The 24382-nt window shown below is 33.8% G+C and overlaps 1 protein-coding gene across 1 annotated transcript; it reads right to left on the bottom strand.

Annotated features, from left to right (window-relative positions):
* Nucleotides 1-6783: 6783 nt before the first annotated feature.
* Nucleotides 6784-12593, bottom strand: LOC133180520 (uncharacterized). Its single transcript, XM_061315018.1, has 8 exons — nt 12352-12593; nt 12051-12231; nt 11604-11689; nt 10069-10206; nt 8635-9284; nt 8361-8500; nt 7886-8067; nt 6784-7671 (listed from the first exon to the last, which is right to left on the bottom strand). Exons 1-8 carry the CDS (start codon nt 12485-12487, stop codon nt 6872-6874), a joined length of 2313 nt encoding a protein of 770 aa, XP_061171002.1. The 5' UTR covers nt 12488-12593; the 3' UTR covers nt 6784-6871.
* Nucleotides 12594-24382: the final 11789 nt, after the last annotated feature.

The raw sequence follows: 24382 nt of genomic DNA on the forward strand, positions 1-24382 counted from the left end.
ACAGATTATTATACTCCCGCTTGAAAAGTTGGGGTATATAGTGATGGGGGTGTCCTTTCCGTCCGTCCATTACGCTTTGGGGTACACATCTCTTATCCGCAACTCCTCCTATACCACTCAATAAAATTTAATGATACTTTCGCAGAATCTTTGTTAGATAGTGCCATTTTGTGCACCTCTTATTTCACTTTTTGATCGGACACATATTTCAGGTTTCCAATAGCAAAACATAGACACTGCCATTCTTTAAATAATATTTAGGGTACCCATCTCTTATCCGCAACTCCTCTTATACGCCTGAATAAATTAAAGATTTAATGATACTTTCACAGAATCTGTTTACATTGTGCCATTGTGCACCTCCTATTTCACTTTTGATCAGACACATATTTCGGGTCTCCCATAGCAAAACATGGACTTTGCCATTATAAATATATGATAGGCGGGGTATCGTGCTCACAGTACCTCTAGTTTTTACTTCATGTATCTATATAATTCAATCAGTTAAACACGAGGTTACCATAAAGACGGCAAGTAAAATCAAGTTCCAAATGCTTTTAATCGTCTTAAATTAATTATGTTGTTTATTATATTATTGATACTAGTTTTAATTCAAAGTCACATATTCATACATGCAAAATCGATCAAGGAAATTTTTCCGCCCTACGACGTTACGTTACAGAAAATGACGTTCTACTAGCATTTTTCTTTTAAAACACCATCATACTTCAAACTCTCTTTTTCAAAAAATATAATCGATATCGAAAAAAGAAAAACGGCAAAGCAAAGCTAAAGGTCTTCACTATCAATTGACAAAAACCCGTTAATTTTTGACACAGGGCCATTTTTGATGGTTCGTGGCTCTTGCTCTTTGATAATTCTAAGCGAATAAGTACAAAGTTTTATGATCATAGGCCTTAAAATGTCCAAATTATGCCTCCAATGCCTTTGAAATCGAATGCCTGCAAAGTTCAAAATTAGGTCACTGTGACTTACTTTTTAATAAATATGTTTTATGGCCCAAACATGCATCATCTTACAAAATTTAATGATTCTAAACCTCTCAGTATTCGAATTAATGACCTTAATTGTTTTGAAAAACAGCTATAAAATTCAAAAAGTAGGTCAAGGTGACGCACTTTTATTTGAACTACTCCGAGGACCAAAGATACATCAACTGAAAAAGTTTGATGATCATAGGCCTTAAATTGTTCAAAATATGCCTCTAAATCATTTTTTAAAAGAATGGCTACAAAATTTAAAAAGTAGGTCACCGTGACCTACTTTTGAGTCAACATGATATGAGGTCCTTAGATGCATCAACTGACAAGATTTGATGATCCTAGTCCTTATAGTAGGCAAATATCAACCTTTGAATAAAATGTAATTTTTGGTCAAATTTTAAGTGACATTAAGACCACGCCCTTTGCCCCAGGGTGATGCCTTGAACAATTTTTCAATCTGCAACATATTCTCATCTTTTTTGTTAGTTTGGTGATAATCTGCCCAGTGGTTCTTGAGAAGAGGATTTTTAGCAAACAGTACTTCTGTATCTATTTTCCTAATTATCTCCCCTTATTTAAGGGTCACAACCCTAGTTTTAGTTATGGCCCATATTCTAAAAAAAAGATTAGGCTCACCGCACAAATGGCCAAAGCATTAGCTCTTTGAGCCTTTGGCTCAGAAGATCTAATATATTATTGTTAAGATATTCAATAATTTTTCAAACTGTCACACGACGATCTTTCATAACAAATTGCTCAACTAAGGACACGTCTCCTGCCCAGCTTGCTTTCACTGGACAAGAGAAAAAAAAACATTTTTAACCATCACCCTTCCTTTACTTACTTCCGCCGAAATATGGCTGAAATATTACCGACTCGGTGTTAAACCCTAATCAATCAATCAATCCTTCACTTACACAATCAATCTAATTAATGATTGAACTTCCGGCAAGTCTTTCGTCTTCATAAACCTTGTACAAATTATTATTTGGTACTGCAAAGGAATTTCCAGGATATATGTTAAACTTTACAGCTGTTCCTTGCTCGAGTACGACTGAGTCAACCATTTTATGTCACAAGTCATTTACATATTGACGACATTTTCACATTGTGACGTCAAAAACATGGAGCTTAGCATTACGTAACATCTGCTATTTATAGAACCTGTGAATGACTAAATGTGGGCCAAATTTCATTCTCATCTGAATTGTAAATTTGTAAATATAGAGATAGTTCGCGAACTTTTTGATCACCCCTCGTATGGTGACGTCTTTGTATGAGTGAAAAATTCTCGAATGGGGGTTAAACTACATACAATCAAACAATCAACCAAATACACACATTTTCCTCACAGGCATCTAAAAAAATAGTAAGAAACTCTAATTGCTCAATAACATAAGATTTCTCAATCCAAAATATCCATATGCTCTTTGCAAGCAGATTTTACTTTTTCTCACGTTTTGAGATTGGCCATGTACAGGATCCTAAAAATACACAAGGTAAAAAACAATATTAATAAACAAACGGGGATGGGGGGGGGGGTGTGGTCCTACTTCGAGATATATTTCAAATTAAAATAGTGTAATCTGCAATATTTTTCCAAGCATTCTGTCAGGGAGATGTTCTTTTACTAGTATAATAATATAGCTTAATCCCCATCCTTAGTGTTTTATTTGCCGTAATCGGACGATTTATTAATAGGATACATATTTTCTCCAGGGCTCTGTTAATTATACCCCCGCTCCGAAGGAGAGAGGGTATACTGTTTTACCCTTGTCTGTCTGTCTGTGTGTTTGTGTGTCTGTCCGTAACAAATTTTTCGTCACAGTTTTCTCAGCATCTACTCATCACAGATGCTTGACATTTTAGAACACACTTTGTTGAGGCATGCTATATGGTGGGATTCATTTTTGTACGAATCCGATGTCAACTTCCTGTTCATCCTTGCGTCTGTCCGTACCATACATAACAAATTTTGGTCGCAGTTTTCTCAGCAACTACTGATGGCAGATGCTTGAAGTTTTAGCACAATCTTTGTTTAGGCCTGCAATATGGTGGGGTTCATTTTTGTACGAATTCGATGTCAACTTCCTGTTTATCCGTGCGTCTGTCCGTACCCTACATAACAAATTTTGGTCGCAGTTTTCTCAGCAACTACTGATTGCAGATGCTTGACATTTTAGCAAACTCTTTTTTTTGGCATGCCATATGGTGGGATTCATTTTTGTACGAATCTGATGTCAACTTCTTGTTCATCCTTGTGTCTGTCCATAACTAAACTTGTGTACATTCACATCAAAGCGGGGGTATTACTAGTGAGCATTGGCTCACAGACTTCTTGTTTGAATTTGTATTCCTCTAGGTTGTTCCCATTTGATATATACCTTTGATATGTTAACACTGTAATGTAATCGAAAGAATTGTATAAGAAATTTTATAATATATAAAACGAAAAGAAATTTCTGTTTTTAAAGACTAATGGTCAGGTATATTGTAAATTCTAAAGTAATAAAAATGAAATAAAAATACGTTATCTTTGAACATAAAATGTTCTTCAAAGAGCCAGAAAGGCAATATAAGAGAGATTGAGTTGGGTGTGCTCAGGCACAATTGTTTGTATAGTTTGTTTGGTGATAGCGACAAATAGGGGCAAGGAACTAGATTTAAGATTTGTCAGTGAGTATAAGACTAATTATTTTGTTGACTCCCTATTATCCGAATTGTCTGGTTTTTGGGCAATGCAGCTTATACTAACAGTTTATTTTGTTTTATTTTATTTTAACATGGTTGTATTATACTCAGAAGACTGTTTAAGCCTTTGGACCTCTTGTTTGTTTTAATGTTCGAAAGTACTTTTCTTGATTGGCATAAGACAGGTTGAAAAGTTGGTTAATGGAAGTAAGACTGAGGACTGGGTAACTTTAAGTACTTTATATGATTTTTTTTACATTCATTTAACATAATTTATTTTTTGAAGTTTATGCTTTTTCTGTAATTTCAGTTTAAACCATATATACCTGCAGTCTCCTTTGCTATCGGATCTTCTCTGGGGACCTCCTACTGAGAGCAAACATAACACGAAGCCACTGATTTAGACTGCACTACCAAAACAAAAGGCGGTATGAATAAAATAAAACCAAGAAATTGTTCATCCAATGACAGCTTAAACTGTTTCATTCATATTGAACAAGATTATACTTCAATACCATTGGTGTTTATTCCGGTGCTTATTGTAGGAATCCTGGTCATATCGGTTAATGGAGGAGTTTTCGTTATTTTAAAGAAAGATAAGGCTGTACGAGAGAACCCCTACAAGTTTTTAGTTCTCATGTTATCTGTGAGCGATTTTATAATCGGTCTTGGAATCATCTGCTTCGGACCAATTTTTTTCAAACCTACTTTGAACGGAAACAAGATCTTAACTGTCTTACAAGTAGTTTTGATGTCGAATGGCTTGTGTCTATCTCTTTTACAGACATTTTTAATCAGCTTACAGAGATATCTGGTTTTGTGTAAAGAAAGCTGGAACTTGTACATTTTTAAGCAAAACCGGAAGTATTATATTTGTATCGGCAGTTCAATTACTGTGGTTTTCATCAACTTTGCTTTTGTTTCACCGCCTAACAGGGAGTTTGATTTGAATAATGACCGTTTTCTGCCTTATGCCTATCATGGACATTATCTGGCACACACAATTTACATGAGGTTCCTTTCACTGTCACTGTTATCATTAACGCTCATCTTCTACTCCCTAACAGTCTGCCATGTTGTGAAAACTTACAAGAAAGTAAGTCCTGTGGGTAATTCAAATTCCACAAATGTAAAGACAATTAATGTACAAATGAGGCAATTGCCTGCCATGGTCGGTGCTACAAACAAGAAGAAGTCTATTTTCGACAACCATAAAGAAAATTCACAGTCCCAGAGTAATCGCAAAATAATTTCACTGAGACAAAAAAAAGTTGTCAGTACATTGAAGCTAGTTGGTATACTAATTATACTCCTCGTATTTTTGACGGGACCTTTCATTTTGGGATTATGGGATGACAGTACGTCCGCAAACTACTCATACCATGGCGTATCGACTTGTCTTTGTGTTTTAAATTCTTTGACAAACCCCTTCATATATCTCTGGAGGCTGTTTGATGTTCGAGGATTTATAAAATCAAGACTTTGTTTTGTTAGACGTTAATTAGTAGCATTACATTTATAACGCTTTGATTAAGTTATCTTTTTCACCAAAACGCACATGCGATTACATGCAGAAAAAGACGTGATTTAGAACGTAGAGTTAATGTTTTTCATTGTAATTAGTCGTTAGTATACAGTTAAAGTATATCATTGAGGGAGTTAGCTCCGCAATTACTTTTAACGGTTTTATTATACCGATACAAACGTAAAATGTAGAGGATTCAGATAGCGTGATATCAAAGCAGGGATTAGCTCATCGAACTAACACAAGGGGATTACTCCATTCACATATCATACCAATGTAAAAGTAAAATCTAGAGGATTGCAGATAACCGGGAATTAGCTTCCGAAGCAGGGAGAAGCTCACTTGACTAACACATGGGGATTAGTCCTTTCATAATGATTTCTAAGGGAATTAGTCACATCTAACGATCTAATGTTATTTAGGGAAAAATCAGTAGAGGTATAATAATTGTGTTTATCGATCCTAATTTGCGCAATCGTCAGTAATTTAAATTGGAGAATTTTAAATGATTGTTTGATCCTGTAATTTTTAATTTAAGGTACTTGTTTACTCAGAATGAAAAAAAAAATCCACTGATGATAATCAAAACTCAGCTACTGAATTAGTAAGACATATGTATGTATTGATGAAATCCATTTTAAAACATCGTGGTCAATGACCTACTTTTTTTCCTATTAGCCAATGAAATTATAGCATGAATTCACCATTGTAGATATGAATTTTTAAAGGTTACTTCCATCTTTTACAATATTTTTTTTTTTTGAGAGCACAGAAATGAAACATTTTATCACGTGAATTTTTTATTTAAGGTGTTATCTCAAAAATAACATAAAATCAATTCCAAAATTAATCACGTTTTTATTTTCTGCAACTCGAATTTCCTCTGTTTTATAACATTTTATGCATAAAAATGAACCTTTTTCATTCAAATATTCTAAAAATTTGACTGATGATAACTCTAAATGGTTGATTTATACATATAGAAAACACCCTAAAAGAAATAAAAATAAATTACAAAGTGGTTGTCAATGATCAAAATATTGAGATATTTTGTTACAAAATAACCTGAATTTCCTCTGTTATTTTTCAATTTCATACGATATTTCATTATGTTCTCCTTAGGATGTACAATAAAAAAAAGTTGATGTACTTAACAAAATCTTTTTCAGGTCACCCTGTCTGATACTTTGAACTGCAAATATAATTGATTGACATTTTAAAGAAAAAGGAAACAAACTTAATTATAATATTTCGAATTTTCTCTATCCTTTTTTCCAATTTTCACACATTTCTCAAATTATAGTAAAACCGAAAGAGTTAATACAAAATTTCATAATATATACAAAAAAAAAAACATTCCATAAAATTTAAAATAAATTTTAAAACATTAAGTTAAAATAAATTAATAATTTACATGTAATAAATATAATGATTAATATGTTAAAAATGAATTACTGCATTAACAAAGTAAAAGAATGTACTTTTTTTCTTACACAACTTAACATAATCCATTTCAAGGCAAAATATAAATTTTCATGTAATTTAACTAATAATCATCTTCTTTCATTAATTTTGTATGTATGACCTCAATGTTTGTTAGGAAAATACAGGAATGCAACACTCCAGGCTTATGCGTGTAGTGATCAGTCATTTAACTTTCATTTAAAGACATGAAAAACTGTGTAACAATATCAATAATTTTCTTGCACTTCGTAACTCTGACAGATTTGTTGTCACACTGCTCAGTGAATAGATTGTTAATTCCATCAGGACTTCTAGAATGTGCTAATCTGAGACAATCAAAGTCTAGGCCACTACCTGCCACCTTCCTTGCCATTCTGACACTCAGAACATTTTTATCAATTAAACATTTTAAGGATGGAATGTTCCTATCTACAACCTTCTGGTAGTTATGGACACTCAAAGCATACTGAAATGTAAATGTAGAGGATGAATGTTCATCATCACAAAAATGAACAGTGTCAAATAACCTTTGTAAAGCTGAAACATCCTCTACAGCATCATGTGCATTGTAAGTACAATTTAATAATACTTCTGATAAATGTTCCTGTCTATATGAACACAAATTGGGATGGACAAGTTTGAATAGAAATTTGGTATCTAAAAAACCTTGTACACATTTTGACATTCGATCTAACAGAGAGCAAGAATCTAGAGCATGAAAAAGAACATGAACATCAAAACTTTTGATATTGTGGCCAACTAAAATAACATTGCCTTGCTTCTCAATAAAGCTTAAAAAAGAACCAAGTGCACTTGAAATTGAAACAGCATTGACTTTCCTTTCATGGTGATAGAGGGTTCCATTATCAAGCTTTAGGCCAGTAACTGTGGAGGCAGAGGGTGTAATCTGCTTCTTAGGCATTACATAGGAAGAAAATGTCTCCTTCCCACAAATGGCAGCCACCTGCAGAATGTGTGATGTTCTTGCTGAAATAAAAAAGAATCAGCATTGACATTCATTAAATAAAAAAAAAAAATAACAAAATCAACAATGGCATGCATTAACCTTTTTTTTTTTGTTTTTTACCAAAATCAGCATTGGCTTTCTTTTATGATTTCTAAGATATTAGACAGCTTTTTTGAAGTTTCCCTTAAAATCAATTGTACAGATTTAATTTAGAGAAATAGAATTTATCAATACCAAGTCCTGTTGTTTCCAGGTCAAAGAAGACAAAATTTTTGTCTTTGGTTGACAAAATCTGTGGTTGTGGTGCAGATGAAGGTGGTGGAATTTCATCAACTACAGTATTGGAATCAGAGATTCCAACTCCAGACTCATATGTAGGTCCCTCTCTTATCTCTTTACATGCTGTAGTCTGGCATCTATAAAGGCAATAAAATTTTAAATATCAATAACTGAACTATTTGAAACTTCAAAACAAAACTGATTTTCAAAACTTATCAAGAAGAGCAAAGTAAATATATACAAGTATGCATGAATTACACAACTAATTTTTTTCCGTCTACATTTAATACTATCGTTATATACACCTTACAAAAATTATGATACAGTGCTCTAGGTATGTGACAGACTGAGTAGTCCAACACAATCAAACCCCACAAAGAGGTTGGAGGTGGAGTAATACTTATAATAACTTTAAATTTAAAAATCTCACTTCTTGGCTTTCAGTTGCATTCTTTTCCTCTTTGCATTCTTTGTTCTTGCGATGGCTTTTCTCTTTCTTGATTGAGAATCACGCAAATAGCAGAATTTCCTCGTGTGTTTTCCTGGGGAGAGACCAACTCTTCTGTTCACCTATTAAAAGTATGATGTTATAATGTTAAAGCTCAATAAATAATATATCACTGACTCAATGGTGTCCTAAATATTCAATCTATGACATGTTAAGTTGTCATCATAACTCAAATGCAGAACTATATATGACTTACCTCAACCAGATATGTCTGCCCTGCATTTTTCTCTGCAACACTTGCTGCAACTCTGTAACTGAGGCTTGCAGATCCACCAAAGTGATGATTCTTAGGAGCTTTTAGGGAGACAGATTTGTTGAATGCTTCATTTGCTTGTGTACTTCCTAATCTTGAAAGTTTGGAAGTGTCCTTCAGTAGCTTGGAGCAGACAAGTTGAATGGACTCTTGAAGATGGCTGTCCTTGAGTGGTTTCCCATATGGCAAAGCAGAATATTTCTGTTTCGGATTGCTGATATGGGAACACCAAGATTCATTGCAAGCACTGTGATCTCCAAAAGGGTGTCTGCTTAGTGCTTCCAACCCTCTCTGTACTCCCACTGGATTCCCTTTGTTTTGTGATATCATGTAATTAAAACATTTTACCAAGTACCGAATAACTTTAGTACTCAGTGATCTGTGTTTTAATTGTAAACCATACAAATTTGAAGAGAAAATTTTCCTTATATGGTTTTTATCACTAATCTTTGTAATGTTTTTGTGGATGTTTCTCAAATGGCAAAAGGTAGTGGTGTCCTCATCTGCAACCACATTTGTTATGTTCACCCCTTCTTCCATTTTTCTGGAGACCATTTTAGCGACCATGTCCTTTTCCATCGCCTTAGAGCTTCCTATATAAAAGAAGTCCAGTAAAGCTTGAGATGAAACTATTGTAGTTAGTTAAATGTTTTATCTGCTACTAGAACTGTTTATATTTTACAATATACACTCTACAACTCATTTTAAATGGATCATTTTGCAGAATTCCCTCAAATAAAGTCAAGCACGGGGTTATCAGATAAAAGTAATCCGATAAATAAAGTTACCTATGTTATTAGGGATGGGTATTGCCAAAATTTTATATCGAGATATATCACGATTTAAAAAGAATATTATGATAATAAATGTATCATGATATTTTTACACATAATTTTTGCTATGATTTTAAATGAATTTCCATGATTTTTTTCTAACAAATACAGTGTAAAAACATAACTTCACTTTTTCATTTTTATTTACATGTATATACTAATAAAGCATGTTTGTATATTCTTGGATGTTGTTGTTTTACAGTATTTTTTAAAATTCCTGTGCGTTGACATGTTGCGTGTTAGTGTGATTTCGTGTTGTGGGAAGTTGTGTTAACTTGATGTGTTGTTGATTGTAAGTGCAAAGGCCTGCTTTTCTGAAATCACTGGTGAGCTTTTGTAAAAGGCCCTATCTGGACACCATACTCATGGGATATATTGTTTCACATGTCTCGCACAAAATAAATTTGCTTGCTCTGTTTTCCACAAGTGCTTTCAAGCGGTTTTAAGTACATACATTTGCATGATGATTAGTTATTATTGAAAGTGAGAATAATAGAGAGAAAAGGATAGGTGGGTCAGTTCTCTCTCTCAGAAAATAAAATACCTTCCCAGTTTTTTCGGCAGTCGTGATCTTTGGGGTCTTTTCCACTTCTTGTAGCACTCTCACAAATTTTGCAGCATTTTGTTCGTATATCATAATCAATGATTTTACCTGTCTGAGATCCAATCATTGAGCAATGACCTAAAAATATTGTTTCAAATAAAAAGTCATGCAGATTGAGTTATCTAAGGAATGAATTTGTGATAAAATATATAAATAATAGGTTTGTTATGAAATATATTTGTTATAAAATATATAAACATGATAAATATTGTATAAAATAGGTATAACAATTATAATTCAAAATAATTTAAACAATTGAAGTTTTACTGTGTTAAACATCCAACTCCTTTTAAAAGAAAACTAGAGGTACTGTGAGCAATGAGCTCACTAAATGATAGTTTGATACCCCCTGCCTTCCATATGATTATAAAGGCAAGGTCCATATTTTGCTCTGGGAGACCCAAATATGTGTCAGATCAAAAAGTAAAATAGGTGATGCACAATCTACGGCCTCATGCGTCCTCCGGGGCATGGAGAGGATAAGTAAGTAAGTAAGTACAATGGCACTATGTAACAAAGATTCTGCGAAAGTTTCATTAAATTTCATCCAATGGTATAGGAGGAGTTGCGGATAAGAGATGGGTACCCTCCAATGTTACAGAAAGAATGGCAGTGTCCATATTTTGCTCTGGGAAACCCAAAATATGTGTCCAATCAAAAAGTAAAATAGGAGGTCACAATGGCACTATGTATCAAAGATTCTGTGAAAGTCTCATTAAATTTCATCCAGCAGGGTTTGAAATTAACAGTAGCCCACTCGCAATTTGCGACTAATGTTCCATGTGCGCAACTTAAGATTACGTTCAAGTTGCCCACATGGTGATTAGAAAATTTACGATAGTAAATATTTGTTTTTCAGTTTTGTCCAAATATTTTGTATTTTTCTCTTGAAAAATTTTGTAATCAGTAAAGTGCTTTATAATTACCCGTAAGAAGTACTTATACATAAAGCGTCTAAGTGATTGTGTCGGGCACAATGTGGCAAGAAACCAAAAAGTACTGTTGTTATTTGTGAATGAAAACATGCCATGTGCTCTATATATGATATTGAATGATCATATCAATCTTCATTCACAGAAGAGTTCCACTTCAAATTTAGATAAGTCGTACATAATGTTACAACGGATAGAAAAGAAACACGAAGCACATGATTAAAAAAAACGAAAAATGGGGTTGTTGTTTTCATATTCAATAGAAGGTGTGATAATCTGTGGGCGAATAAATTTTGATGTGGGCCCCAGAATTGCAAGATTCAGTAGCCCACATGGCTATCAAGGATTACAAGTTAGTTTAAAACCCTGTCCAGTGGTATAAAAGGAGTTGTGGATAAGAGATGGGTACCCCAAATCATAACAGACGGACATACAGACGGAAGGACGGACAGATGGATGGATGTACAGACGAACGGACATACCGATCACTATATACCCTCCCACTTTTCAAGTGAGGGGTATAAAAAAATATGCACAACATACCAGAGAGGCTGTCAAATGATCGCCCACTGCCTCGTTTCTGCCAACCTGCATCAACACTGACTGTTAGCTCGTCTGTACCTTCATACCTTCAAAAGCACAGGAAAGCCATCAGAAACATGAAGCTAGTTGGTTTTTCCCACTTTAATTGTGGTTAATCTCTTAAAATGAATATTTTATATAATAATAGGTTACTGTGCAGTATATCTTTAGGAAAACTATTTTAAAATCTTTAATTGAAAATGATAGGATTTACTGCTTACAGGTAATATGTTAAAGTTGAATATATTTGAGAATAGAAAAATTAAAATTTTAAATGACATTGTCTATCCATTTACATTCTGATAAACACATTATAACTTCATTTAAATCAAATATATTTTAGTGTCCTAAATATACAAAACCAAAATGTTCATATTACAATGGATGTGTTTTTCTGCATGTACATACTCTAAAGTTGCCTGAATTTCATCATGAAGGCTGCTTCTGGTAGTTTCTACTGCAGTTTTCTCCATAACTGTTCCTGTTTCATTTTGTCTGTTTTGCAGTGTCCTAGAACTGATTGGGGGGATATTTAATGATGTTAAAAGTGCATTCACCTGAGAAGGCCCCATGCCTGTATGCACCATTCCTAAAAATATATAATTCAGATGTATTTATGAAAAATAGAATATATTCATGACAGGAAATTAACCTGGTCCTTTCATAATATACATGTACTGTAACTGAAAAATAAATACAAAATATGTACCTGTGGCAAGCTTAGTATTTGCATCCCATATCTTTCCATGGCGTTTTCCAGTTGCTATTTTATTTACATGCTGACATGTTGTGTTTTGACATTGGACTTTCAGGAATGAACCTAATCCACAAGTTAGTATTCCCATGGTATGAGAAAGATGGAGAGGAATGCCACAAACTTCACAACCAGAGAGCCCATCTGCTAACACCCCTAACTCAACCACCCTTCTCCCTTCTCTCCAAGCAGTGTCATATCTTTAGAAAAAGTGTTATTTGCATTAAGTTAGATGATCAATAACAATTATGCACTGATCATGCAATTAAACTGAATCATTCTTATAATCCTATATCATAATTCATATATAAAGATCGAAATAAAAAAAAATATTTGGCAGTCAAAGCAATCATTACAAGTTCATATCATTTTAAACTATACTTTATTTATGCATTAAAAGTGAATAGGATTCAGCAGTTGAGCAGGTTACATGTCACTGACATTGTCAGATTAACAGCTGATGGATTCGGTTATTACATGTATTTCCATCGACCTCTTTATCAGTGTTTATATGTAGGCAACAATATTTTTGCCGAAAGATTTACATGTATGTATTAACACCTACAGAAAAAGCGTTTCTAATAATTTATGGTCTTAGACTTAAGCATTACCTAGAATTCTCTAAGTCGTTGAAGGAGACGGGAACGTCGCTACCTGCCGGTTCTGGAACAATTGCATGTATGTTGTCATCATGTCCAGTCTCATCCTCGGTAGATCGATTGACATCATAATTATGGTCTAAATTAATCCTACTTTCTGACCAGCGATTCGTGAGCAGCTGAGAATTTTTCCTGTACTGGGATATTTTCTTTGAGAAACCTTGTTTCTTCCAGCGTGTCATGATGCATCGGTGATGTTAAATGACAGACGATTGTTTACATTTTACCGCGCTGATATACGGCATATACATGTACGGCATATGTCGTTAACAGTATACTTCCGATAAATTATAAATATTAGAATAAGAAAGACACAAATATTAGTTGTATATGTAATGTGTAACTCTTACATATAGTTTTAAAATACAAAACTATTCATTCACACAACTTTTTAAATTTACGACATTTATAACTACGGCGACCCGTTGTTGTTAAAATATCGTGAGTAAACAAGTACCTTAAAATAAGTTTTGTGTGCGTTATGTATATGCTACTTATTTTATTTCATGTTTCAGCATTGTACTTTATCAAGTGAAAATGTGTAAGTAAAGAGAAATCTAACGCATTGTTCAGAATATCCCAAAAAGGTTTTTATTTCTGTTCTCAATAAGTGAGAGCCAACCAATTCTTAGCTCCCCTCTCTCTCTATTTCTTCTGTCACATGCACAGACATATTCTCGGAACTCTAATAAATAAATATAAAAATGAAAAGAGAAGCACAACCACTTTTTAATATTTGAGAGAACTCTCTGACGACACTCTACCTCTACTGGTTTTTATTTAATGAACAATGATAAAACTTAAGACTTGAAACTAGGTTACAGCAATAAATAAACGTATTCGTCCCTTTTTGAGTAAATTTTAATTACCTATGGACAAGAACTGTAGAAGAAGCATGCTGAAAGAATTTCACAGAAATTTCTATTTTAAGTATTCATGTAAACATCGTTCATTGAAATCATAAGCCAATAACGAGATATGTATTTTATTGTATTCTACTTGTGTATTTAGTTCTATTAAAATTCAAACGAAACTTTTAGGAGGAGTGGCGTTTTGAAAGAATTTCAACAAAAAATTTCTATCTTCAGTGAGACTATCACGGTAGAGCGCTCGCTCCGTGACCATGAGGGTCGTTTGTTCAAATCACGGCCGCAACTGCGCAGCATTGTTATAAGGAAGAAATTAACAGAATATACATTGTAAACGGACACAAATACATATCATTTTAAACTGAATATATTTTGTAAAGTTATTAAATTATTATATCACTTTTAATATCAGTTGAAATAACATTGTTTACCCAATTCTGTATTGAATTTGGCTTGGTCACGTTAATTGAAAGTCACGTGATAAATGCATATAATGTGCACTGTATGTAGGTCATACGGAAATTTCTATATAGCAAGGGCATACCCTAGTTTAAATTAAAAATTTAACCAATAACTTGTTTCCACATAACTTATCAGTTCTTGAAAGTGCTGCTGCTTTAAATAGAATTATCATTTTTTTTCCTAAAAATTTCACGTTATTCGGCGCTAACCGAAATTTGTGTGACGTTTTCCAAATATTTTATGTATTTATTAAGTAATGCTCTCGATTTGAAGAAAGCATCAGCACTTTTCAAGTTAAGGAATATGTCCCTTTTGTATATTAAATTTTTTTTCAAGATCTAGTTAGTGTATGTCCTTGCAAAAAGGCGATTTAATGAGTCACGTCGGCGTTAAACATGCAAACAATGTACACAAAACCACGGTAGAATATTAATTAATGCAAGGAATTCTCTCCATAGTTTTTAAATAATGGCACTTAATGCAGCTTTCAGATTTGTAATAATGGTCTACCTAACATTTGTAAAGAATATTCTGTGTAATAATATGTATTACTTGATCCGCCACTCACTGCACATATTCACCATGATGGCGTCATCGCGATCAATGATCTTGCTGTTTGGGATTTAACCAACAACAAAATTGAATGCAGTGGTAAGTTTTGATGTATTTCAAGTGTTTTGGAAGTCCCAAACGCTTTTCCATAAGGATTTCACCCTGGATATTTTGAATCCTCGGGTATCTCGAAGTATTTTCTCGGTCCCATCCAGTTCGAGCTCAAGATTTGACTGTATATTATGTGTGCCGTTATGCGTAAGCCGTGTTGTCATTTCCAGAAATTAATTCACCAGGAAAGATTAAATTATGTTTATAAATCAAGTTTTTATTTGACTTTCACTGCTTTCGTTTTTTAAATTAAGTCAATCTTGAAATTTATTCTTGTTAACTTTGAGATGGACTCCATTTTCGTTTTCGCACACGAAATAGCTTTCGTACGATTTTTACTAGATAAAATACTTCAATTGTTTCTGGACACAGTTTAAAAACAAGAATATAAAATTGTGTCACGTGATAGTGTTCAACATGAAGTAAACAGACCTCCAGACGTTCAATTCACATTGTTTACATTTTTTCTACACACGTGTGGCTGCCATATTGGATTTGAACGAGCCGATTTTAGCCACAGTAGGTCTTCGAAAATTCTTTTGACGAACAAGAACGGTTATATACTTGCCTGAATATGATATTCATTTGTAAAGGACAGTATTAATGCTTAATATGACAAATTACTCGTCCGTATATGAAAATTAGAGATATTCTAGATTTTTCAATCTATTTTTAAACCGTCTAATCGCGCCATACATGTACTTCAGGCATTCAGGCTTGGATATTTAAAAACTTGGCTTCAGTAACAAGAAAAGCAGTGCAAGCTTTGATACATTTATTTGTCTTTTATTAGCTGTTTTAACGCTGAAATCCTTTCATTTTATAAGTAACCTAGTAATTCGATCACCTGTCACCAGTAACTAATATATTTCTTGGATACTCAAATTAAGATCAAAAATCGTGTTGGGTGATTTTTTTCCAAGGAAATCTGTTCATATATGTGTATGTCGTTTCTTTGAAGTTGTATATTTTTAATCATATTAATTTCACATTCCAAGCTCTATGCCAATTTACTTTGAAAAAACCTGTCAAATTAGCTAATTGCAGCTCTATTTCTGAATCTCGATGTCTTCCTGTAACCTGAACACACTGGATAGGGACATCCTTGTAGGAAATTTTCTGTCATAAAAATACATGTACATTTATTTTCCTGATGTTTTATTAAATCCCAAACACCAATCTCTAACGCTTTTATCAATCACTAATCTGAACTTCTCAAATATATATATGGACATTTAATATCGCTAAGTTATCAGTATGCATTATAACATTTCTAGAGGATTTTACCCTTTGAAGAATTAATTAAAAACATACAATTGATAAGTTTCGTACTCTATTTTGAAATGAAGATACTGTCTTGTGAAATAAAGAAAATTAATGTTTTTCAACACTGAGTGTCCAATACGAGAGTTTTCCGGTTAAATCGTGGACATCGTGTTTTTAATGAAAAATAATGCGCGCACTAAGCTGAAATTTTCAGCAATGTTTATCTAACATATTATGTATATTTTAATATTTTTGAAGGCAAAACTAAGGATTTTATTGTAATTGAATGTGCACAGGGTATGAACCAAAATTTCAGGGTTTTATCAGGAAACATGCGAGTATTACTTCGAAATAAAAGTTTTAAATAGATAAGGTTTGGCTAAAAATTAATATATTTTTTTAATTCACCATTTCATATGTTGCCATTTGGAAAATTTCAAGGCAATATCTTAATTTTTGGCAATTTCCCAAGCGTTTCAAATGGAAAAGTGGTAAACGTAATAAGAGAAAAATTGCGACGTTTGATGGCGTTACGGCGCACCGGAGAGCAGTTCATTAATATATAGATCAAGTAATGCCGTCTTAAGAGACTTTATATGATAACAGAAAATAACAAAGTGTAAAAATATATTAGTAATACTTTAGTTTTCAAGTGGGTGGGCATTTTTTCAGCGAAGGTTCTTTAGTCGAGTCCCAATCAGGGTAGAACAAAACATATAGACAATCAGCTACTGATCAAAACGAAAGCCGCTATCACTGCAGACCGTCGAAAAAAAGATTGCCCATTTAGTTCAACGAAAGTGAGAGTACCTTACATGACATACTAAAACAAATCTTCAAAAGATCCCATGTGTGCAAAATTGGTCCCTCGTCTGTTCATGGGGGAAATAAAGGGGAACTCGAGTGTGTACATCAGTGAAATTCCCAGAACTTGAATTGGGTTTTTCTAAGCATAGTTGAAACGTGACGTTGCCTTAGACATTTGACGTTATCATCCGTGCGCTGTTAGACGATACCACACATGACTTAAAATAACATATTTTGTTTATTTGAGCATATATCAACTTGAAATTTGCTATATATATTGAAAAAAAGTGTACTAAAGATTGGGGAAAATATTAGAAAGAAATGTTGATTTTTTTTTACTCTAGAACACTTGTCCAACCCTAGTACATACAAAAGATAAATATTTTCAGGCGGTTACAAGCAACATAGGACATTTTATCCAACTTAATTGTACTTTCATTTTTCACTTACATTCCGATGGTAATGAATGTGAAACCTAATATTAATCCAATATACGCCTTTTAAAAGTTATTCATTTAAGTACAAGAATGTAATATTCAATGTTCCAAGAATTTCTGTTGCGATCTCTATCAAATTAGTGATGCATCAATAACTAGATATCACTGAGATGGTGGCCATCTCGAAGGGCCCCGCTTTCAGCAACGAACATGAAAATGTAAGGTAGCTGAAAATGGTTTGTTTTGAAGAGGAACATTTGTGTACTATTAAGGAATGTGTTGTTTGAGTCTAAAGGGCTTCTATATCATCCTTGTTATGATAAAAAAAAATGGCATGAAAATCACGAGTGCTCCATATTCCTATCAAAAAACGGCACAAAAATCAGGAAATTTCCATATCCTCTATGAAAATTGTTGCATATCCTCTATAAAAATATGAAAGGAAAATCACAAATGTTCCATACCCTAAGTCAATTGGTAAAGTTTGAGGCTGACTGGACTTCAGGGGAAAGAAATTATGCACCGAACAAAGATTTTAAACAGAGAGGCAATTGTTGACCTTGACCCTTGACTTAGAAACATCGTTCAAGGCCACTGCACTTCCATTGACCAGTGGCACTCTGTGAGTGAAGTATAAGCCACACTGAACCAAGGGGAGAGAAGATATGCTGCGGACAAGGATTTTACATATAATTCTGCTATGACCTTAACCTTAGACCTAGAAACATGGTTCAAGGTCACTGACCACCCTTTACCCAAAGGCACTCTGTGGGTGAAGTATGAGCCAGATTGGGCCAAGGAGAGAGAAGATATGCTCGAGACAAGGATTTAAACAGAGAGGCTATTTTTGACCTTGACCCTTGACCTTAAAACTGTGATAGATGAAGCTTTGTTGCCCAAAAGCAAGAGAAATAGGATGACCAGGATCAACAGAATGATTTGTTTAGTATCCATCTGCCCCCCCCCCCCTTTATCACAATCACCATTCAGACTATTGACAAAATATCCATTTTTATAACTCCATATCATTACCTCTCATTTTGGCTTCTTTTTGCCTTTGAGGAACATTTAGAAAGATATGTTATTTTTGTCTCATTTTCATTTATCTATTACATGTGTATTTTACAAGTCTACCTGATCATTAAAACTGTGAAAGAACTTTTTGTATTACACAATAAAAATTCTTGCATAATTCTCTTATTCTATTTTTTCAAATGCATTATCACACTGCTCAACGCGTTATCGGCAATTCGGTTGTTATCGGGCATTCGGTGCAAGAAAAGCGATGTTTAGAAAACGTAGGTGATTTTAAATTTCTTAATTCAACGATAATTGCGTACTCCAGCAAACAAAGTTTGTGATTTTTGGCAGATATATGATTATACTTTCAGCAGCAAAAAGCACAAACCAAATCACTCTCTTTCAAAAGATCTACAGCTCTTTCAAATGATATTTTATAAAAAATTCGGAATATGTCATCACATTTTGGCTTTTTTAGAAGTCAATTTCATTTTTTTTTTGTATTAAACAAAATAATTTATTTATTCTATGGACAATCATATACCTGTAGATAAGCAGACTAAGATAAAAAATCCAAATTAAGGGTTAGTTAACAGGCATTTAAAATGTCTCGATAGGTGAAAACATGTTATCGTCAACAAGGTTGATGTTGCCGGATAATTCGGTTTTTACGAGTGCACTTTATCGGAAACTCAGGTTAAAAAGTCTTCTTCATCTTTAGAAAACCGTTCACGGTAGCTCAGTCGGTAGAGCGCTCGCTCCGTGATCGGGAGGTCGTGAGTTCGAATCTCGGCCGCGACAGACCTAAGTCGATAAAAAATAGGTAGCAACTGTTCCTTCGCCATGCGCTCGGCACTTTGGAGTGAAAGTTGCGGGTCCTTCGGATGAGACCTTAAAAACCGAGGCCCCGTGTCACGGCAGGCGTTGGCACGATAAAGATCCCTCACTGCTCAATGGCCCTGAGTGCCGAGTAAAGGTCAAAATTTGAAGCCCTTCACCGGTATATGGTGACGTCTCTATATGAGTGAAAAATTCTCGAATGGGACGTAAAACAATATACAATCAATCAATCATCTTTAGAAATAGATTGGAAAAAAGTCCATTTTAATCTGTCAATCTTTGAAAATTTCAAACGTAATGTTTTTCAAGTAATTTTTGAAAATTTTCTAGCTGTTCATTGTTAGTTTTTTGATATACATGTATATAATTATAATTCTGATTTTATAATAGAACCACTTATCTGCTCAATCATTTTGCTGTTTTCCATTAAAGATAGGCACTATTGGCTTTAGGCGGTTTCAGACGTAAATGTACATGTATATAAGTACATGCAAATATACCGCAAAGAAATACATCTTTCTTGTTATACTTGGGTACATGTATGTAGTAGATTAAGGAGACTATCCTTGTACAAAAACATGGTTCAGTAAAAATAAATAAGTAAAAAAAAATTGACTTAAAAAAAAACGTTGAACTCATTTCCCAAACGTGAAATATACCTATTTGGGGGGAGGGGGATGCTAGTCGATTCACTTCAATTCTTCACATGTTTAACCTTTTTAACCTTTTTTACAAACAGTAATCCGCGTTTTCAATGGGGAAGGGGGTGTGCCAAAGTTTTTTTTTATTTACTTCACTATAAATATTCAGTAACTCTGCAAATTCCAGGTGAGGTCCGAACCTCCCCGACACCCCCATCCTAAATCCGAATATGAGCTCCACCTACACATTGAATTGTCTACGGATTTTTCATTCGGCCGATAAGGCAAAGAGCACACCGCGGGTGTGATCGGTCGACAGGGGATGATCCCTTCTTTGCCCCTGAACCAATATCTGATGTTGTTAGTGTTCAGTGTTTACTCTGCTCCAAATGTAAACTGTTTCAATAGACTTTTGAACTTGAATGAGTTATCTTTTTATTTCATTAAAAATAGTTTCTTTCCGTCAGTAACGCCTTTGTAAACTAGTTAAGTCAATTTTTTTCTCAAAAGTTGGAATTCTTGGTCGTATTTGGTCTAACACCCTTTTGGAAAATTCATTTAACCACCCTTGAGTTTAGATTCTTTAATTGCTTTATACCAAACTAATATATGTAGATACTTAGTTCTAACAAAAGGAACAACAATGGTTAAGGGGAGACCAAAAATGCAAAGTCAAGGAATAAAAACGAAGCAAGGAAAACAGAGACAAAAGCGAAGAACAGTGCGTAACTGGAAGGCAACACACAGAAAACTAAGAGTAAATTACTGTGAATTCAGCAATTATTGCGATGCTTTTATACTGCGAATATAATGCAACGTAAGAATCTCAATAAATTTGGCATTTGTATTTTTGTTACAACAGAGATTTATAATTCAGAGAATTAACTAATACGATATTTTCGAACAAGTCAAGATCATACACATTTAAGTGATCATGAAAAATGCCAAAACATTCATGATAAAAAAAAACAATCCTTTTCTTAAAGTTACATATTCTAAAAAGAGACAAATGATATCAAAAAATTAGAATTGTGTTCTTGCCACTTTAAATATTTAGATTTATTGAAGATTTCTGTTGTTTCTTTAGATTTTTCCTAACCTATAACAACCTTTGTTTCCGATAACTAAAACCGAAATTTCCGATAACAAAGTGAACCATTCAACCGCATTTCCGATAACATCCTGAAAGTTAAAAAAAGGGCTATTTTTACCCTTTAATTACATTTTTGCGAGATTCTGACGATGTCATATTGTGGACAATAATTAATGTGAGGTAAATATGAGGATTTTGAAGAGAGGAGCTATATACAGCAATGCAAATCGGCCAAAAACTTGCAAAATATAATAAATTTGACTTTTTAAGTCTTCCCAAGACCTACGAATACTATAATAAGATATAATGGGGCTTTATTTTGTATCTGTATTCATTCTTGTTCACAAAAAGCACAATCAACATTCTCTGTTTCTATTTTTACAGTGTTTATTTGCAACAATTTACTAACCTGTCAAAATTTGTTATCCAACGAATGCCCGATAACAACCGAATAACCGATAACGCGTTGAGCAGTGTGATTATTTACAGTGATTAATTATCAAAGGAGAAATGGCATAGGGAATATCTTCGCTCAGTAGAATACAGATGAAAAGAGCCCTGACCAGCACCAGAACACTTGAGCAAATAAATGGAAAGACCTACGGCCCAAGCGCAGGTGGTATAACAATGGTAAGACAGCCAATGAAAAGTACTTTTCCGTCATTCTACAAAAACATGACCAATTAAGAATTTTTTATGTCGCTTACAAATTTACCGTTGTAATACCTTAACTGTAAATTTAAAGGTCGATTTCAACGGTAATTCAGGAAAGGTCTTGCATTAAAATAAATTTAAGTTTACTTAAAATTTTTTATTGTAATCAATAAGTGTCCTCCTTGAATGTTCAAGTCTGAAATATTGTATAGTGCTGTATTATAATGGTCATTTTGTTTCATGTCTTAGGAGAGGCAGAGATTGACCAATCAAAATCAAACAATTAAAATTCTGGCCACGCGGTGCGTCACTCTGCCTCTTCTCCCACCCACAGCCTTGGAGGACGGACGTTTTTTCAAGTTTGTTATTTATTTTATCAAGTATTTGGTGAGTAAAATTATTTTATCATGTCTTCAACGGGCAAAACTTTGGTTGTCATTCTTGGTCATTCAATTGTGCGTCGTTTTCACGAATTCTTGAAACATGGTGATGACATTAGATATTCTGCAAATCTTGGTCTGGGAAAAACGCATTCCGTTTTGTACAGGGGTGTGGGTGGAAGGAAGGTTCGTGATATAATATCTAAGAATATGGAGAGTGTATTTGCTTTAGGTCCCGAGGTAGTTGCTCTAATGATCGGAGAAAACGACATCGTTCCCAGTACAGATCCTACATTGTTGGCCGCAGAAATTGAAACTGTGGTATTGGTGATGCATCGCCGCTATAATGTTGCGAAAATAATTGTTTGCAAATTGCCATCACTAGCTTATTGTGTATTTTGGGAACACGGGAATTATTTTGTTTCTCCCCGGGACGGAGACTGTAGTCGGAAATTTGTATGCGACGGAGTTCATCTGAACAAACAAGGGAATGTACAGTTATATAGGAGTGTAAGGGGAGCATTAATTTCAGTGAGAAAATAGATTTTCTAGAAAATGTAACAAGATTGTCACTTTTATCCTTTCTTCAAAATCATTTGGATATGGTACATGTAACAAGTTTAAATTTTGCAGTTTTTGTAAATTAATTATTTAATTACAGTGTATTATATTAAAAAAAAAAATTAAATCTGCTTATCAGATATTGGCTGGGAAATCATTTTAATTTCAACCTTTACGTTTGAAATTCATTATTAAAAATTTTGTTACTTTTACAGTACTATAGGCATGACCTAGGTATGTGTTTCAGGCATTCAATGTGCTTGCCAGTTTAAACCCGTTTGGGGTTTTTCATTTTAGTTTCAACTTTTACCCTGGCGATTTTTCCATCGATTTTATTCGATTTATCTAGGAATGTATTTTAATCAATGCGTTCCGGATTTATCCTTTTTTCTGAGAAGGAAAATCGTTGGAGAAATGTCTGCCAATTTGATTGTTACGGTATTAGTTGATTACTGAAACTGTTTAATTTTACGGTACTCTAGGCAAGGCCTAAGTACAAGTTTCAGGCAGTCTTTTGTACTTGCCATTTTGTACCCGCTTGGGTTTTTTCGTTTTAGTTTCAGCTTTTACCCTGGCGATTTTTCCATCGATTTTATTTGATTTATCTAGGAATGTATTTTAATTAATGCGTTCCGGATTTATCCTTTTTTCTGAGAAGGAAAATCGTTGGAGAAATGTCTGCCAATTTGTTTGTTATGGTATTAGTTGATTACTAAAACTGTTTAATTCTACGGTACTCTAGGTAATGCCTAAGTACAAGTTTCAGGCAGTCTTTTGTACTTGCCATTTTGTACCCGCTTGGGTTTTTTCGTTTTAGTTTCAGCTTTTACCCTGGCGATTTTTCCATCGATTTTATTTGATTTATCTAGGAATGTATTTTAATTAATGAGTTCCGGATTTATCCTTTTTTCTGAGAAGGAAAATCGTTGGAGAAATGTCTGCCAATTTGTTTGTTATGGTATTAGTTGATTACTAAAACTGTTTAATTCTACGGTACTCTAGGTAATGCCTAAGTACAAGTTTCAGGCAGTCTTTTGTACTTGCCATTTTGTACCCGCTTGGGTTTTCGTTTTAGTTCCTTAATTATCCTTTTTTCTGTGAAGAAATTGTTCGAATGTTTGCCAATTTGTTTGTTGCGGTATATTTGTTGTTTGCTTAAATTCCGTTCTGTACTCGCTGTCCCTTTTTGACATTCATGTGTCACGCACACCTTTTTGTTTCATCAACGATTCACGGTTTTATTGGTGTGCATCAGCACTTAGATTTATTGTTAAATATGCCTATTAAGTTACTCGTTTCGAATTGTGGCTTAATATTAAAAAAAAAAAAAAAAAAAAAAAAAAAAAAAAAAAAAAAAAAAAACAAACTACATTTTAGGTTTATTGCTTATAGATGCTTTATATAAAAGTATTATTTTGAGTGTTTGGACGGCGTTTCTTTGTGAATTAAATCTGCTTTGATTATTTTAGGACCACCATGGCCACGTTCAGTTTTATTGCTAATTAACAATGCGTAGTTGTCTTTGGTAAAGGCACTACAGCCTACTCTAGGGTTTGACAAGGTACGAGGTGAATCGACTTCAAAAGTGGTGATATATTACCGATGTCAGCGTTCTGTTTTATGTGGTTGCTAGT

Source organism: Saccostrea echinata, unplaced genomic scaffold (assembly GCF_033153115.1).
Source record: "Saccostrea echinata isolate AGI-Se365-2 ecotype Australia unplaced genomic scaffold, CSIRO_AGI_Sech_v1 ptg000006l, whole genome shotgun sequence".
NCBI classification, from domain to species: domain Eukaryota; kingdom Metazoa; phylum Mollusca; class Bivalvia; order Ostreida; family Ostreidae; genus Saccostrea; species Saccostrea echinata.